General features: G+C 37.3%; 2 protein-coding genes across 2 annotated transcripts in view; both read right to left on the bottom strand.

The window, feature by feature from the left end:
* LIX1 (Lix1 homolog (chicken)) overlaps positions 1-1,787 on the bottom strand; it is a 50,700-nt gene extending 48,913 nt beyond the window's left edge. The window contains 1 exon segment of the mRNA XM_009889714.1: positions 1,781-1,787. Within this exon segment, the coding sequence (XP_009888016.1) occupies positions 1,781-1,787 (7 nt within the window).
* Positions 1,788-3,115: 1,328 nt separating this feature from the next.
* The window catches only part of RIOK2 (RIO kinase 2), a 25,448-nt gene continuing 9,120 nt past the window's right edge, over positions 3,116-19,443 (bottom strand). The window contains 9 exon segments of the mRNA XM_009889713.1: positions 3,116-3,277; positions 7,791-7,887; positions 8,847-9,383; positions 10,338-10,430; positions 10,847-11,038; positions 14,604-14,692; positions 16,286-16,461; positions 17,219-17,335; positions 18,738-18,899. Of these exon segments, the coding sequence (XP_009888015.1) occupies positions 3,116-3,277; positions 7,791-7,887; positions 8,847-9,383; positions 10,338-10,430; positions 10,847-11,038; positions 14,604-14,692; positions 16,286-16,461; positions 17,219-17,335; positions 18,738-18,899 (1,625 nt within the window).

The following is a 19,443-nucleotide window of genomic DNA, read 5'->3' as shown; positions in this document are numbered from 1 at the left end:
AAAAGATCATTCATGTTTCTGCCAAATGAACAAAGAGACTACCTTGCTCCCTAAGATTCTCAAATTCTAGGGAGAAACGGAAAATACAAGGAAAAAAGGTGTAAAGTTGTTCCCAACTCATTACTACGAAAGTAGCGTGTAGACTCTTGTTTAAACAGTGAATTAACTAAAAAGTATGCTTTTTTTTCCTCTTTCAATTATGCACTAGGAACACAACTTTGATATTAATGGCGAGTGGAAAATGAAAAAGAAAGCAAAATTAAACTTCTAATGTATTAGGTTAACCCAATTTGAATCTATTTTCCTGGAATGTAGTTTCCAATTCCATGTACAGTAAGTGTATTGCGATGTCACTGAACTAAACTATTTACACATAAGAGAACAGGACCTGTGAGTTGTTCGGGGGTCTGAAGAGGAATTCCAATCAAAAGACAGACATAGACATGCTGGCAAAAGCCTGAAGTACAAACGCAAATACACTGCTGCCATACAGGTGTTACATGCATGTTCCTTCAGACAGGAGGGCTGTTTGTAGCAGCCGTAAGCTACATCAAGTGCAATTACTTTGCTGGAACAGAATACTTCTGTATCAGTTGCAGTAAAGTCTTCCTCACATGGAAAAAATGCAGAAGTAAAGATGTGTTCTTAGTTACTCCACGATCTTTTCTTCTATGTTCTCAAAACAAAAGCTAGGTTTTAGGATTCAGCAGTGGAAAAATTGCTACACAGCCTCAAACCTGTATCACTTAAAAGTTTGAGCACATACTGTTGCGTATATTGAGTGTGCATAGTACAATGTTTGTCTGCTCCTTACTAATTTTCAAATTGTTTGCTTACAAATTAATGAAATAACACTACTTTATGTGTGCTTACTAAAATAACACATTTTAAACCAATTTTGCTATAACCCACACATTTTTCCCTGCTGAATACGTGAATTTAAAATAGCAAATAACACTATTGTCTTAACCTCTGCATTTTCCTAAGTTAATTCTAAATACTTTGTTTCATATGCAGACATTCCAGTGGAGTGAGTACTGTGAAGTTCATTTGATGTGTAAACTTCATTGTCACCTTTGATGACTTTAGATATTTCCAGAATTCTGCTGCTTTGGAAAAAAAAAAAAAAAAAAAAGGCTTAATAAAGATATATTAAGCTGTAACTTTGAGGATCAGTTCCTTCCTCGCCAAGTCCAGTCTCAGAAGACTCTCATCTGGCAGAGTAAATTAAAGTAACTTACAGCCATCCATTAGAATACCTTTAAAAGAGTAAATGGATATTTTAAAGGAAAATTTTGAGAACGAACAGCAGAGATTTCCATCATCCTTTCTTTCTCATGCTCCTGAATCAAATAATAGCCTTTGTGTATTTTTGCAACCGATTACCAAGACAGACTTAAGGTTGCACACCAAAAAGGACTCATTCACTGTGAGAAGTCCTAAATTACAAGCCAAAAAAGTGCACGGACATCTTAGCCAAAGAACCATAACTCAAATCTTGTTAAGCTGTCACTGAACCAGCTGCTTAATAGATAAGAGCCCAGACACATAAGATTTCTTTTTTTCCATTAATGTTTAAAATTGGAAATGCAATTAAATTCACTTAGTTTTGCTTTTCTACGCCTGCTAAAATCAGCTCTAGCAGTATCAGGAAACAGGCCTACATACCTTAATTGCAATCACTTTTGTGTAAGATTTAATTGGACTTCCTTACTTCTTTCAACATGCAGATATGATGCTACAAGGAATGCTTACCTCATGCATACATCTCTTCACTGACCCGCCATGATTATATTTAAAACCATATATAGGTAACGGCTGAGATTAGCTTTTACACTGTTCCAGAGAGAAGACAAAACTTTGACAGCAAAATTGCGCTGCAAGACAGGATAGAGGCTGCCGTTCTTCAACAGGCTAAAACCTGAATAAGGTATCCAGCATATTTGTACATGGGGCAAAGAACAGAGTACCAGACATGCAAACAAAAAACCAAAGGTCAAAGCCAAAGTTTCTAATTTTTTTTACTCAGACAAGTAGGTGGTTTAAGATTTTTCCAAACTATAGATTGATAATTTAAACCCTACCAAGTCATCCTTCCCAAGAAGGGCTCCACCTCAAGCACAGATACAATGGACAGAAGGTTAAAAAAAGAACAAAGAAGAATTTAAACTGGTCTCTCTTGCTTCAATTGCTTCAAGTGTTCACAAATACTTCTCTCCTTATGTTTATTATGTGCTTTTAAATATAAATACCACCTAATTTTATTACTAGACATACCTTGCTTAAAATAAAAAAAAAAAATAAAAATCAAGATGATTGTTTTTCTTCTAGGTCTTCAGACCTCAAGGGTCATAGTAAAAGTCATGCTAATATTTTTGAAAAAAAGAAGTTTCAAAATTCTTAACACTTTATGTATGTTACTAGACATAAAGGAATCAAACTTATTGGCAACTCTGCAGGCACATTAAAAATCTGAGCACTTGCCAGGTCTGTGCAACACTGTTATTATTACATATTTTCCTGGGCAAGACTTGAAAGCGAGATATTGGAGTGAAGGAAAAAATAAACGAGAATTGCTGGCTTCAAAGAATGCATATTCATCAGATGGACTGCTCACGTTTGTACAGGTAAAAAAGAAATCTTAAGAGTACTAACTGCTATCAGGTTCCTATTTGTGATTTTTAATTAAACTAAACAAATGCCTGTTTATAACATACGGGTAACATTTAAAATTTAGCCATTGCAAAAATTGGTTTTAAAAATTCCCCTTCCTTCCCTCTTAAGGTGAATCCTCTGCAAACTGAAGACTCTTTATCTAAACAAAAACAGTACAATTGATTTACAAGATACTGTTCAAAATTACTGTAGTTAAATGATCTTAGCCTGTACTACTGATCAAATTTAAATTACACTCAACGATTTTAACCAGGAAGACAAAACAAAATCCCCCAAATTAAATCACAGTAACCAGAATGAGGTTTATTAACTTCCAGAAAAACATTTAGTTGTACAGAAGAGATTCCCCTGTTATATAAAATGATTATTGGTTATTAGTACACTTCTTTCAACTGTATACATTGTAAGTTTTCTTATGTTCTATGGGAACTTTAATAAATTATCCCCAGAAACTAGCTGCATCCAAGCTTGACTTAATGTTGTGCATATTTTCTCGACGTTGTTTGGTATAGATATTTGCCTCTCCTTTTTGCAGCCGTCGCCTCAGAGCAGACTTTTGATTTTTGGTCAATTGACGCTTTATCTTCTGTTTCACCAATTCCTACAAATAAAGAAACAATCCAGTATCAGAACTTTTTGAAGATCATATAGTACAAAAACATGGCACAATGATAGTGCATTTTCAGTACCAATGTGAACATGCATGATCCTAAGAGGAAGACTTGTGACTATCAAGAAGTTAGTGATCTATACAACACTAATGTGAGTAAGCCCAGGTCTGTGCTGTGTTGCACTAAGCTGCATGTACAGGGCTGTCTTCAGGCCCCTGTTGTGCTGCACAAATCTGCTGGCAGTAGGACAAACTAAGCCAGCTCCTGTGCAATGCTGGCAATTAGGCCTCTTGTGTAGCCCTGCCTTTATCTAAAAGTACAGCAAGAAGTTCTCATGTGATCATCAGTTAAGCTTTAGTGTAGAAATGAAGAACAGAACTGTTTCCTTGTAAGAAAATCATAAAAAACTCAACTGACTTAGAAGATATTCTCTGCTACGGACAAGGTCTGCGTGGTCTGCTGCGTGTTTGTTGCAGTCCTGTTCACTGCTAAACCCTCAAGAGCTCCCAGCATCTAAAGAGGTGGGGGATGATCTATGCTATTCTCTTCTGATAGTCTTAGCTCTAATAAATAGCATTTTAAATCATACCTTACGGAGTGTCTTTCTTACAGGTATCATAAAGGACTCGCACCTTGAGGGCAAAACACATGCCTTCTACAAAAATGTAAAAGCTGATAATATTCTAGCCTTAGATTAGACAAATGTCTTCCAGCAAAAGAAGGACCAATAGAACATTTCACATCCTGTAGCAATTATTTGGTTTGTACCTTTTTTTTTTTTTTTTTAGCACCCTGCTTTTTCTAAAGTTTGGATTACAAAGTTCTGAGTATGACTCTAACGGAAACCAAGAACTCTCTATCACAAGCGTGCTAAAAAAGATGGGCAGTCAGGAGTCATTTACAATTCCTTCTCCAGTTTTGCCCTGTTGTGAGGCACTGTTCAATTAAGATTCACAATCAGTCTCACATAGGATTCACAAGACAGTCTCATGCCTCTACAGCAAAAGCAACTGTCATTTTCATAAAACTGCGGTAGTTTTATGAAATTTCCTCTGTTATTCACACCTATGTTTTCAATCTGGGTTCTGGTGTCCATTACGATGGCAATAGCTACCCATAATAAAAATGAAGCCATGATTTAGTAGACTGTGGCTGTGATTTTGTCATTTGGAAAATGACCCCAGCTCAAGCTGCTGCACTGATATTGAGTGCATAGTTGCATATCTTGTCTTGGAAGGAAAAAAAAAAAAAAAATCAAATTATTTTCATCATTCTAACTATTTCACCATGACGGAACCATATCTTGTTGGAAATCCTAAAGGATTGTCTTATTTTTATTCCAATTAATAAAGCATTAAAAAAAATCATATCAAGGAACAAATCTGCCCTTAATAAAAGATCTGCTGATGGCCAAATAACTGGACAAAAGGAACAATATCAATCTAGCTACGTTTCGTTTACATGTTCCCCAATTTCAGTTGCCTTGTTGTACTTTGTTCATTGTCCTATCAATTCTGCTTCACTGCAGCATATGAACTACTAAGTTGGTAGGGACTATAAGAAACCAGAGGAACCAGGGACTAAGGAACCAGAAAGCATAACTTTGTTTAGTTATGCTTTTTAAGAATTGCTGTGACTACTACAACTAAAGTAACAAAATACATGGTAGTCAATGAATCCAATTACTCAATCCTGATTGCAGGAATCCTGCAATAATCAGGGAAACACCTGAACAGCAGTTTCCTAAGTTACATCGCATGCAGACTGACTGTCAAAATGTGGATAAAAGACAGTTGTAGCTGATGTGTCCTTTCCTTGGGTACTTAGTGGCACTCAGTATTTAACTGCGAGCTTTTTAGAAATAAAAACTTTAGACTCTCTTTTAAAAATATTCCCAAAGAAAAACTGATCAGAACTAATATAACCTGTCAGACTGATGTTTTTCTTTTGCCAGTAAAGCATTCTGTGTTTTCTATAGGCAGAACCCTGAAACAAGGCTTCTCTTCTTCTCCCATTCTGGTCCAGGACAGATGACTAGTTTATACAAAACTTGCCGGAAGAAATTTTGCAAGATGGATACCAGAAGTCTTTGACATGCAATCATAAAGTAAATTCACCGAATCCTACTGCTGAAACACAGCATGTGGTGCTTACTAGTCTTTCCATCATCATAACCTAAATGTGAGCAAATACTGAGAAATGTTTCGCCGTAAGTAGATTTACAGTTTAATAGTTAAATTTTTGATTACTTGCATTGTTTCCTCTAATTAAATTACATTAGTGCATATGAAGATTTGTATAAGCACAGAAAGATACCTTACTTCATGTGGAATAGCTGATTTTCTGTAATTCATGATGCTTTCTCTTTTTGGCATAGTCTCCAAGTTATGACTGTACTTAGTACTGTTAACCACTTTTGTTTATATATGCCTATATGAACTAGTCTGTGTGATTAATTTAAAAATCTGCTAGTGTTTTAATATGTTTTCTCCACTGAACAGAAAGCAAGCTGCATAAACAACAGATAAACGCTAGCAGCAGTAACAGCCCAGTTGATCTTACTGCACTGTCATAATTTTGCACTTTTAGTTTTAGAATTATTTTCTTATGTTACAGATAGCCCATTATACATATTATTTCTTTAGCTCTAACATTCAAAAGTTAAAATAAGACTCAGTAATGGGCAGAAACATTATTTTACTCAACATAAAAGCATGTAAGTAAAAGCATTATGCAAGGTAAGCTGATCCAGGATAAAATTTTTTATGTGGCTGAATCTCTTGGAACCTTTTCTGCTAAAATGTTATCTTTCTTTTAGAACAGAAAATTAGGTACATACACGCCATTTACTTATTTTTAACATGTTTTTTATGTGTCTGCCGACAGAATATACACACATTCTCTAAATACTCACAAAGGTTTCCATAGCTACACAATGACCACTGCTACCACCAAGTGGTGTACAGGAGTATAATTTCAAGTAATTTCCTTTATAGGACTTAGAAGCAGTGATCTTGTGTTTTTAATTCTGTACACTTACATTAGCAAACTCAAAAAAAAAAAAAGGAAAAAATAGAAAGGAAAAAAAAAAAAAAGATTGCATGGACCAGAAGCTAGGGAATTCCTAGCAGGTCATCCTAGCTCTTTTTACTTCATCCCATAGTTTTAACCTAATCCTTTGTCTCCTTAAGCAGATACAATACCATCCCCTAGAATAAGAACTGCGATGACGGAGATCAAAATTGGGGCTTTTTTCCTCACATGAAGTCCTGTAAAAGAACTTCTCAGACAAGATGCAAACATGCCGTTCCTTAACGTTTATTTACACATGTAACTTTATTAGTTATTCTTATCTTTAAAATACTTAACTAAAAAAACAACAACAACAAACCAAAAAAACAAACATGAAAGAGTAATTATGCTATTAGTATTACAGCCACCAACAGGGACCTTGTGTAAAACAAGGCTGCTTCACAGAACAATGTATCACTTAACAGGACAGTAGCAAAACCTGTCTTGGAAAAGTACTGAAGCAGTAAGTAGCGGACTGAAAAGACTGTAAATGAGGAAGATCAAGTCTAACTCAAAAAAAAACCCATATTGCTCTTGCCAGAACTAGAGGTTTCAGATATACTGAGATATACTCAAATCAGACAATAGAAATGCTTTGAAAAGACACTAATGTGTTCCCCAAAATAGATTTTTCAGAGCTTCTGCTCCTAACTGCAAATGAAAATGAGACTAAACATAGCTACCCATATTTACAATGGCAAGTACGTAGTCTGACCTAATTAAAAAAGTACCTCATGGATCAGCTGTCAGCTGAAGTAAGTTTCTTCCTGTTTTGTGTAAGTACACTTTATAATTAACAAAAAACATTGGACTTTCTTCCTTTTAATATGAAACTGCACTTTTAAAAATGGGACAGACGCAGCCATACTGGCTAGTGTATAGTCATGGGTTGAAGAAAAAGACACTAAATTCTGCTGAAAATGTTCTGATGTATATAATGCAGAAAGTCAAATAAATTCATATTGCCAAATAAATCACTACTGAACTGAGTTCATACAAACGTTTCAGAAGGGTGGGAAGAAATCTCTAAGACAACAGGTGAAAAAGGCCAAATTAAATCTTGATGCAAGCATCCACTTTAAAAAATTAATTGTGACTAAGAACAGAAATGAATTAATTGATTATATGTTAGTGCATTAACACACAATAACATACATTAGCCTGTTATTGGCTAAATAAGAGTTGTTAATGCTGATGTAGAGATTTGGTGAAAGAGCAAACATATGAAGGGAAGTGCTGGAAATCATTCCATGTAAACAATTACAAAAGTATCAGTCCTATTTTTCTGTGGACATGGAAATGCAAACCGAGGGGGTACATGTGTTTTTAAAGATAATTAATGCTAGATAACATTTTTACAAATAGGTACTAACAGCTATGTTCAATTTAACATGTTCTGAGAGTAAACTAGATAACAACAATAATATTTACCGCTGGAATGGTTGAACAGCTCCCAACACTTCTGACTGATGTGATACTTTTAGTCCTTGTTCTGTGCTCAGCGATATGAACGATATCCTCTTCATTTCTAAAATAGAGAAATCAATGTTTTATTCCACTAGCAAGATAAACATCCTTTGCTGTTATGAACATCGTGTTTTTATCTTAACTTTTTGGGATATAATGTGAAACCTCCCAACAGAAAATGCAAGTACTACAAAACATTTACATTTTAACACTAGTTATTCAAAACAGGCACTTTTATGATGGGAAAAAATTGTTGCACAATAGCCACATGTACAGGAAGAATAAGCTTCACAATACTAGAAAAAAATATTTCAGATTCTGCACAATGTTTCCACAAGTCACTTCAGTAAAAAACAAAAGCAGATGAGGGGGAGTATGAGCTTGGTATACGCATCCAAGTACATGGTGGGATGGCAAACTCAGAATTTCAGGTACAAGGGGCTATCCTGAAGGTAAGCAGGAATTTAAGTATGTCAGGACAGGAAGTAAAAGCTAGAGAAAACACACAATACAATATATGTGACTAATACATTCCAACGAGCTTGTTCTTGCTAACCTCAGCTGAGTGAGCAGCAGAATAATTTGAGTCAGAGCATTAAAGTTAAAAACTTATTCATAAAAGTTACTTAGAAGCAGTATTTTAATGTCAAGAACTCTTTCACGACCAATATTAACTGAAATGAAGAGAAAGGGAAAAAAATTCCATCGCAGAAAATAAGTTGTTTTGTGAATTAGATCTAAGATCTGTTCTCTCATTGGATACTACTACACAACTGGACAACTGATCCCTCGCACATTACACATGAAGCATTACATTACGTAGTATCAATCAACAGATTACCTATCATGAGACCAACAGGAAAGATATGCACTGCAATGTTTTCAAAATAAATTGAATTTTAGTCTTCAATTTAAACAAGGTTAGCTGAAGAATAGTCCTTTTTGAGCTACTTGAAAGATTTACATTTATTTGGGGGAGGAGAGGAACCACACTGCTTGACAGTATATACGAATCTTTACCTGTAATGGCTGACGTTTTCGTTTAAAGTTGACAAGTCAACCAGATCAGGACATTTGTCTTCATTCTCTTTATCATTAGAGCACCCTCCTTGACCTGTCTGATTTTCAACTTCAGCAGCATTTTCAGTTATGCTTTTGCCCTTAAAAAAAATAACTGCAGGACTCTCTGCATCTTCGTCGGTCTTCCAAACCATAGCTTCCCCTTCAACTTTTTCTAAGGCTGAACTCAACTTTGACATATTTAGCCGTTGTGTATTTTCACTACTTTCAGTTGCATCAGCCTCTTCATCGCTATACATAAAGTTGTCAGAGGTTCTGCTTTCAGAGAAGTCACCCACTTCATACATGATGTCTGCATTCATTTCTTTATCCTTGCTGAAGAAGTTGAGATTATTTTCAGCATCTTCTACAAATTCTGATACCTCTGTTGTATTATCATCCTCATCAGAACCTGGTGGGTAAAGCAGTTCACCATCTGCCTGCATTTCTTTTGTATAGCCGCTGGCAGCAATCTCCCTATCAAGAGAACACTCCTTCCTGTGAAAGAAGTATGTTTTCTTTTAGTATGCTAAATCATCACGCTACAAATATGGTACATTTTGGGTTACAAATATTAATCAAATTAGACTATCATTACCCATACTATTAACAAAGAGGATATATGCCATTGAAACACACAGAACACCACATGATAGTGCTAAGCTTCACGTAAAGTATTAACAGAATGTGACCCAAGAGAAGCAAACTTGTACAGAAGATTATTCCATCTCCATCACCAGATTTACTTATTTGTTTACGTCTTTATAGGAAATTATTCTACTTTAGCAGGAATACAATTTGACTTTAAGTTGAAATTATGTTTAAGCTAACAGAAGAATAAAGAGAACTCTGACACACAGAGACTGATTCAAGCATGGCAACCCTTTGGAAAAGGGCTCAGAATGAAATAAACTCCTTTGAATTGCAACTACTTCAGTCTTAAAATAAGTAAAACAATTACCTTACTTTTCAAAACAGACAAAAGACATTAGGATGAAAACTTTGAGCATAGTAACACTTAAAGAGGCAGTCACCACATTTACTTGGATTTTAAAAAGAAATTTAAAATTGAAACCCAAATTAATCCTCAATATACTACAACTGTCAAATAGGCCTTAAGAAGTGGGAGAAAATGATTCCGCATCACTTTTAACATTTCCTAGATACATACCATTTGGATCAAATTTTACGATTAATCTCTCTTCCTTAGCTGCAAGAAGAAAGATAAAGCAGGCAGCAGCGGGTTTTAAGCCACACTTTAGCTTTTGGAAACCACTTACAGTAACTTTGAAGAAAACACAAGGAATGACAAAAACACAATTTAAAATCGTATAGTTGGGCCTATTTCTTTTATTTCTCCTACAAACATCGCTCACAGACACTCATTTTTTCTCACAAAACTAACACAAATACCATAAATAGGAGAACTCAAATTCATCTGGCAGGTTCTACCTGACGTCTTTGAATGCTGGGAAGAGCTCACTCTCGTAGTTGAAGCGTTTCTTAAAGAACTCCTTTATACAGTTAACATCTCTGTCAAAATACCTGTCAAAAAAAACAGAATTGCACAAAACCAAAATCAAGGTAACAAAGTCTACTGCAACGACAAAATTTTAACCTACATTTCTTGTCTTTTACTGATTTTATTTTAAAATTATTTTTATTAGTGATCCCAAGACAAAAGGCTAGGAAGACAAACTGCTGCAGTAAGCATTCCTAAGCATTTCTTAACTGAACTTCAGTATTCTCTCTGAGAAGCAATTAAATACATATTTATCCTAAGTAGACATTTCTACTCATTCATAAATCAAACTATGTTTGGAATGTTGTATGTGCTGGATGACAACAATGGTAGAAAAAGTAAAAGAAAACAGGCTTATGGAGAAAAGCCCTGGTTGACTATTTGCTGTCATCAGCGCTTGTCAGATTTACTTTAAAAACATCTTTAAATTTGAACCTACCATTCAGCATTTGCATGTGATGTTGATATCATCTGAGGGAAATCAATCATAGTGACATGGTCATCGTTATCCAATATGAGATTAAATTCATTGAAATCACCATGAATTAAACCATGATTAGCAAGTTTTACAATCAGATCCATTAATTCACTGTAGACGGAGGCAGGATCTTCGATTTGGCGCACCTGGCACCTGAAAAATTAAATCAAATGTAATATTCTGAACCTTGAAAGACTTAATTTAAAAATACAGACAAAGTACGTGGAATACATCTGGCAGACAAAATATGTGGAATACACCTGACAGAATGTCAGGGTAATTCAAGGTAAAAGGGCTCTCAGGTCTCTAGTCCAATACCCTCCTCAAAACTGAGTAAACTCTGAGATCACACCAGTTAACTCCAGGCTCCTGGTTTGCAAACCAGGCTTTGTCTAGTTGTGGCTTGAAAAATTCCCGGGATGGAGACACTGTGCAACCTCCCCAAGCACCCTGTGCCATTGACTCACTGCATTGAATTGGGGAAAATGTCTCCTTATATATATATGCTAAATCTCATTTCACTTTATGCTCCTTGTCTCCTATCAGGCACCATTGTCATAATGTGTTACTTAAATAATGGATTCATAAATGTTTATGTCTCTCCTGTTTTAGGTAACCTTATCGTCTCAGTGGGAACTAGGTCTTCCTGTATTCAAATTCATGACATTTTCTTTTAGAAAAACCTATTTTCTAGACTAAGTTAGGGGAAAAAAAAAAGAAAAAAGATTAAAGTGTTCCTGAACCTAAGAAAGCAAAGTACTTTACGTGGCAAAATACAAATAATCTGATCTTTATAAACAAACCAAGTAAACCGGCACTTATCTTGTTGTACCGTAAATTGTCAAGAAGTGGCCAGCATTTACAGTTATCATGTGAAATATTTTGGTCTGAAAGCAGCACTACGGTATTATGAGAATGGATCATTTGTAAAATACAAAGTCTAGCAGCTCTGTAACAGGCTCCTGTTGAACACTTTCATATTCATATCAAAATTAAGTGGCAATTATTTCTCATAGCCACAGTTCTGTATCATAAAACGTCCCACGTGTTTATTGAATTTGGAAGTTGTGTTAACTGGTATCTTCTGAGATCAGAATCTCAGGTCCCAGGGATCAAGGGGAAGGGCTGGAGCAAGGAAGATGTACCATTGGTGGAAGAGCATCAGTTTAGGGAATATTTAAGCAAACTGGACATATAAAAGTCCATGGACCCCAATGGGACGTACCCCTGAACGCTGAGGAAGCTGGCAGGTATCACTGCAAGGCCACCCTTGATAACTGCTCATCAATCACGGTGACTGGGAGAAGTACCTGAAGACTGGAGGAAGGCAAATATCACTCCCATCTTCAACAAGGGCAAGAAGAGCCCAGGGAACTATAGGATGATCAGGCTCACCTTGAGCTCTGGGAAAATGATGGAGCTGCTAATCCTAGAAACCACCATCAAATACATTAAAGACGAGAAAATCATCCAGAGTAGTCAACTTCAGCAAGGGGAAGTCGTGCTTGACCAAACTGATAGTGTGATGAAGTGACTGGCCTGCTAGCTGGGGGGACAGCAGTAGATATTATCTACCTGGATTTCAGTAAGTCTTTGACACTGTCTCCTGTAAGACTCTCACAGAGAAGCTGTTGATGTACAGTCTGGATGTGCAGTGAGGTGCACTGAAAACTGCCAGAATGGCTGTGCACAAAGCTTCATGGGAGGCCAGTGATGAGTAGTGTAGCCCAGAAGTCAGAAGTGGTTCCAGTCCTGTTTAACATCTTCATTAATGAGCTGGATGATGGGGCATAATTTGCAGACGACACCAAAAAGTGTCACTGACACACCAGAGGGTCGTGCTGCCGAAGAGAGGGACCTCAACAGGCTGGAAAAATGGTCCAGCATGAACCTCATGAAATTCAATCCCTACACATGGGGAGGGACAAACTTATGCACCAGTACACACCAGGTGTCACCCACCTGGAAAGCAGCTTGGCAGAAAAGGACCCGGGGGGTTGTTACCAAGTTGAGCATGAGCCAGCAACGTGCCCTTGCTGCAAAGGCGGCTAATGGTATCCCTGGCTGCATTAGACAAAGCACTGCCAGTGGTCAAGGGAGGTAATCCTTCCCCTTTATTCAACACTGGTGAGGCCACACCTGGAGTACTGTGTCTAGTTCTGCCCTCCCCAGTACAAGAGAGACATGGACATACTGGAGAGAGTCCAACGAAGGGCCACAAGGATGATTAAGGAATTGGAGCATCTCTCCTATGTGAAAAGACTGAGAGCTGGAACTGTTCAGCTTGAAGAACAGAAGGGTCATGGGGATCTCATCAATGTGTGTGTATATATATATATATATAAGTTGTGGAGTCTCCCTCCTTAGAGATACTCAAAAGTCATCTGGATGTAGTCCTGAACAACCAGCTCTGGGTGGCCCTGCTCAAGCAGGGAGGCTGGACCAGATGACCTCCAGAGGTCCCTTCCAGTCTGAAACATTCTGTGATATGTGAAATAAAGTAGGTAGACTAGGAGAACTAAGCCCAATTTCACAGGAACTTTGGATAACCCTGCACTTGTGAAAGAGAGCATAGCAAGTGTTTACCTTGTCAAGTTTGCACTAGTTTTTCAACTCGGGCAATGGACAATTGCCCGAGTTGAAAACAGACAACAGAAAAACTGGAAATGTGCTCTAGGAGGCCCTGCCTGAGCAGTGTGTTTGGACCAGATAACTGCTAGAGGTGCCTTCCAACCTCAACTATTAGAAGATTCTTTGATCTTGGTCTATCTGAAGTAATTCTCATCCTCTACTTATCTCCTTCAGATTAGAATCACAAAACAGGGAGAGCATGGTAAATGTGCACTGCAGATGTCCACACAGAACTTGAAGTGCTCCATGTACATAACGCATGTGGAATTACTTAAAAAATGAAGGCGGGGAGACAGAATATAATGAACTCCACTCCATGCTACTCTTCAACTGTTATACTTTGGGATTACTTCCCTTTCGATTAAAGCATGCACTTAAGATCTTGATTACTATACAAGAGCATGGACTGGTTTGTTCTAGAACTTTAAGTCTCCGGATAAGCACCTATTATTCCACATTTTATCAAGTATACAGGCCTTTTGCATTCTGCTCTGCAAACAAAACAAAGCATACCTTCATGTACAATCCTCAGTGATATTTCATGCTTCTAGATATTGAACAACTGAAGCAAAGTAATCTTCCTTGAACAAGCAAAATCAGATTATACATAGTATTCTACGTAAACAGAGCAGAAGTTCTAAACCAGTGAGTTATAGTCTTACCTGAGTTACCAGATCAAAGATCATGAACTGGAGCTCAGAACATGAAGGATATTATATCCAATATTGTATATATCCGATAACATAAAGAATACGTGATTTCTGTGTAGAAACCAGTACTGACTAGTAACTAACAGTTACTAACTGCAGCAGTTCTAACACACTGCTCTTTTGATGTATTCCTTACTTAAATAATTAGTCTATTTCACCATTTTCCTTGGACTAAGAAAACAAAAATTTCTCTGAATAAAGAGGTAAAAGAAGCAAGACCATAACTAAGCAGAATGCTCCTGAGTGTGAGCCAGAGAGCGTTACTCAGCATGGTGAAATTCACTGACATGACATGGCAAAACCTGACCCTGTTACCTTACTGAACCTAACATTGTTAGGGTTTCTATAACACGGAGAATTCAAGCTTCAGTACTTACAAAGGATAGCCATCAATAAGTTCCATAACAACTGCATGCCTGTTGTAGTCTACAGGTTTTGGAACAGGAAATTTTCTGTCATGCAAAGCCTGGAAAGAGATAACATACTGAAAAATTAAAATTAAATCTTTAAGAAAACATTACATATATCGATGAACTCCTGTCTAAAACAAGCAATAAATATTGCTGTGGAAGCAGCGTACATTACTCAAATGCTAACTGGAAACATCAAATCACATGCTTAAGAAGGGAGATGGCATAACAGCCATTTGAACTTTCACTACAAGGACCAATAAAACTTGTAAGTTTAGACACAAAGCACATTGCTGTATTGTCTATATCACGCATATGGAAGAAAAACACAACAGAATAGAAAAATGACAGACTCACATCTGGTCCATTACCCCAAGTAATCAAAACCAGATAACTGGGCATAGGGTGTCAGGCATTAGCAAAAAAATTCCACACTATGTTGCTGCCAATATAGTTCTGCCTGACTGGTTAATCTATACTTAGTTGCTGTAAGACAAAAGTTCATTCTTAAATATTAATAATCATCATTACAGCACGTTAAAGATTAACCAAAGCCAGATTATAACATTTTGAAGCTCTCTGGTTTGCCTTTTTTAATGCAAATTTAGTCACTCATTTGATCCACTCAACTTCTTTATGGGTTCGTTCTCTTTTTATTCATTCTCTTGTTCCCAGTGCATTTTTCCAAGATAGAGTTCAAAGTTAAAGCAACATAAATACACCTTTTGTTATGTAAATATTACATTATTATCAATTTTTTGCACACAATTAATCCTTCCCCAACTCTCTTTCCAGGGAAACTGACCCTCATGATTACATTCCTACAAGTCCTGACCACATAATGCTTTACCAGTTGGATCAAGTGGACCAACATAGAGGCTTTAAATGATGGTAAAAGTTCTTTCTCTCTCTGTGGAGGCCATTGGTAGAACCTATCACGTTTTTTTAAGAGAAACAAGAAAACAGTACTTAATGTATATAGTACTGTTGAATAGCACAAAAGCAGAACAGAAAAACAGCTTTTACAAATAATTAGTTTTCCACTATCAATTTTCAGTTAGTAGATAACATCTGCATTTTTTTAAAGCAGGTCAAAAAATACAGAACGCTGAAAGTAGCAATATATGGTTGGAAATTAAATCTTTTCCCGAAGTACAGAACAAAGTCTGCCTTTTGAGATCAGAACACCAGTCTGGACTGAAAGATTTCCCTCAACAGCACAGTAACAACTGAAAACATAGCAAAATATAAATACGTAATTTTTTTTTAAAAAAAGAGAATAATTCTGACAAGTAACTGTAAATTTCCTTATTTTTAAGGTGTTTTTGCAAGCTTATACAACAACTTTTAAAAGAAAAAAAGCAGAACTCGTGATATATAAATTATCTATCCATAAATAACAATGTTAATTTCAAATTTTCTCATGACACCTGCTTCTGTTCCAGGTGACTTCCATTGCAAAGCTTCGTTTTGTCACTGGAAAGTATACAAAACACATAACATTGACGTGTTCTGAAACATATACTTTAAGTCCATTGGCAGGGGCGGAGCATAAATCCTTACCAGTACCACAAACACAAACTGATCAAAAGACAGTACTGAAAAGTACCTGTTAGACCATTGCTGGCACTACATGAATGTCCACCTACCTTCATATAGGCAAACTCCTTCATTGCTGCTAGCCGGGATAAATACAGCCATGACATTTTATGTCTGTGCTTGTGGTAGTCACGTTTATTTTTCAGACTGCGAAAGGATGTTCTTCCAAGCCTATGTAGTTTCAATGCAAACTGTTGTTCCTCTTCATTTGCAACAATATAAATATCTAAAAGACACATAATGGCATCGATCTAAGGAATAAATTATATCTAAAAGGCTCTTACCTGATGAAAAAGCGCAGTGATAAGTTTGTAATTTCACTTCTCACAATTACTATCTCTAGCATAGCAAGTTCTACTACAGTTAGTAAAGACAGCTAAATTTACATATTGTACATTAGAGATCTGAACAAGAAGATATTATTGTCAAAGAGATCACGGTACTCCACTAGAAGAAATACTAATGTAATCTGAAACACCTTTCAGAGTAGGAGATCTTAAGGTTCCTATATTCAGGTTAACATCCCCAGGCTATTGGCACAGCAAAGAACAAATATAAGCTATCCTTGAGAGAAATCCAGGGCAGATGCTGGTGTTCTTAATCACATTCTGGGAAAGCCTTCTTCTTCTATTGAGTGGACAGACAACCCAAGGGATCAGCTTCACAATTTAAACAGTGTTAACAAATAGCCTATGTTTCATTTCTACCGTTTGTCCCCAACAATCCCCTTCTCATTCTTCAATTACAGAAGTTACATGCTGTGTTGAATACAATCTACATGAATGTAAGAGGAACCAAGGTAGTACTCCAATAGTTTTGAGACTATTTTACTTTCTTATTTTTAAGTGGGATGAAAAAAATGAAATTATATTTTCACTAAAATGGTTCAAAACTCTTCAAAGCATGAGACAAACAGCATCTGCCTATATTACAGCTGTGTTTGTTTAAAAAAAAAAACTGAAAAATTTTTTTTTTTCAATTACCTGATTCTTTGCCAACACCCATCTGGTTTCCAACTGAATTTATGACTTGTCGGGAAGACAGAGTTTTCAAAGCAAGGTAATCATATCCTGCATTAGTTAACCGATAACCCTGGACAGCTAGGCAAGAATAAAACATAAAAACATTTCATTCCACATTATGCAATACATTACATTTAAAGTAAGTCTCAGTTCAGTCTTGTTTCAGCTTACAGTACACAACACCCAAGTAATAGTTCACCCGTTAGCTAATATCAGCCTAACTTGACAGAATGGTAAAGATGTTTAAATTCCTGCAAGTTTTATGAAAACTGACAACTGGGCAAAAGACAGACATGCTGTTAGCCCCTCTCTAATTGAGGCAATGGCAGTACTTTAAATAGCATGGGAAAGCCCAAGGAACATTTTGGAAGATACACATTTAGGAGACACAGCAGGGATCTGGGATTGTTGTGACGATCTAGAGCAACCCTTAATGCTCTCAAGAATGGGGACAAAAAGGATAGGAATTTCCTGTAGACTCCTACGGTATGTTTGCAAAGCCAGACGCAACTAAAAGGCTGAAGGAAATAGGGAAAGGCCTCCACAACTACTACTTATCACACGGCAGAGAAGAAGAACTACTTTAGTAGCTGTTTCTGAAAGGGTAAAATGTACAAGGCTTTTGCAGTCTGCTCCAGTTTGTGTACTATAAGACTGTAACTCATTTGGGTTGATTCCTAGAATCATAGAATGGTTAGAGTTTCTAAGGGGCCACAAAGATCATCTAGTTCCACTCCCCCTGCCATGGGACAGGGACATCTCCCATTAGACCTTGTTGCTCAAAGCCCCATCCAATCTGGCCTTGAACACCTCCGGTGACACTTCCACAACTTCACTGGGCAGCCTGTTCCAGTATCTCACCACCCTCACAGTAAAGAATTTCTTCCCAATATCTAACCTAAATCTACCCTCTTTTAGTTTAAAACCATTAGCCCTTGCCCTGTCACTATGCTCCTTGATAAAGACCCCTCCCTATCTTTCCTGCAAGCCTTCTTTAAGTACTGGAAAGCTGGTATAAAGTTTCCCTGAAGCCTTCTCTTCTCCAGGCTGAACAACCCCAACTCTCCCAGCCTGTCTTCACAGGAGAGGTGCTCCAGCCCTCTGATTATCTTTGTGGCCTTTCTCTGGACTCACTCCAACAGGCCCACGTATTTCTTATGCTGGGGGCTCCAGAGACCATTACTGTATGCATTGCCTTAACTCATAAGTCTTTTATTTTACTTTGGTGACCAAGCAAAAAAAAAAGTTAGCTGTTTATCAGCTTTCTGCCTCTCATCTTTATAGGCACAAGCAGCTTAGCACAAAGCTAGAACACTTGGTACTGCACAAATCCATGCTCCCAAGTCAGGTCCAAGAGAAATTAAGGCTAGAAAGTGCTCCGGATGTTCACACGTGCCAAGCTGTGGTATTTCTGCAAGTACCACTGTGAGACACTGGTGACAGAACGAAAGAGGGAGCCCAACACAAAATTCAAACTCACTTTTAGTTCGTTCATAAGCTAGAAGTTTGTGCTTCACCAACTCTCTCAAAATTTTATTACAGCCACCGTGTTTAAGGCTGGCAATGGAAGCAATTAAGCTAGCAGGAACTATTTCATGGTTCTTCATGCCCATTTCCACCTAGAAGAGTAAATAAAAATAGACTTGTTAGCCCCTGTGTTCAACAATGAAACAATATCACACCCCACTTGAGACTAAAATCACTTTTCATGGATGCATTATTACTTTTTTCACAACTTAACCAAAACTTCCAATATGCAACCCTGCCCCTTGATATCCTTTGTATAAGTCAGCCTTGAAATGTCTACAGTATTGGCCAGAAGATGAACGGCTGACTAGATTTCACTCTCAAAAGTGCATGAAGGAGCTGTTTTACATTTCTGAAATCAGAGTCTTTTCTCATAGTTACACAACCAAGTGCCTTTCCACTAGTATTTCTGCTGCCAGTACAGTCAGACAGTGCAACCGTGCTTACCATGCAACTAGCCAAGGCAGCATGCCACGCACTGGTAAATCTTTGCTCGCTCCTCCTTAGACAGGGTGCCAAAAGCAATCAGCACGTGTGGAGAAACTGGCGACGGCACCTTACTGGCCAGCCATCACCTGGGCAGCCCCAGCGACCGCCCTGCCGTTAACGATCCCTCCGAAGAGGCCGGCTGGAGAAAAGAACAGCATGGACTAGGCCCT

Source organism: Charadrius vociferus, unplaced genomic scaffold (genome assembly GCF_000708025.1).
Source record: "Charadrius vociferus isolate BGI_N301 unplaced genomic scaffold, ASM70802v2 scaffold377, whole genome shotgun sequence".
In the NCBI taxonomy this organism is placed as follows: domain Eukaryota; kingdom Metazoa; phylum Chordata; class Aves; order Charadriiformes; family Charadriidae; genus Charadrius; species Charadrius vociferus.
The sequence above is the reverse complement of the archived record's forward strand: the minus strand, read 5'-3'. Positions and strand labels throughout refer to the sequence as shown.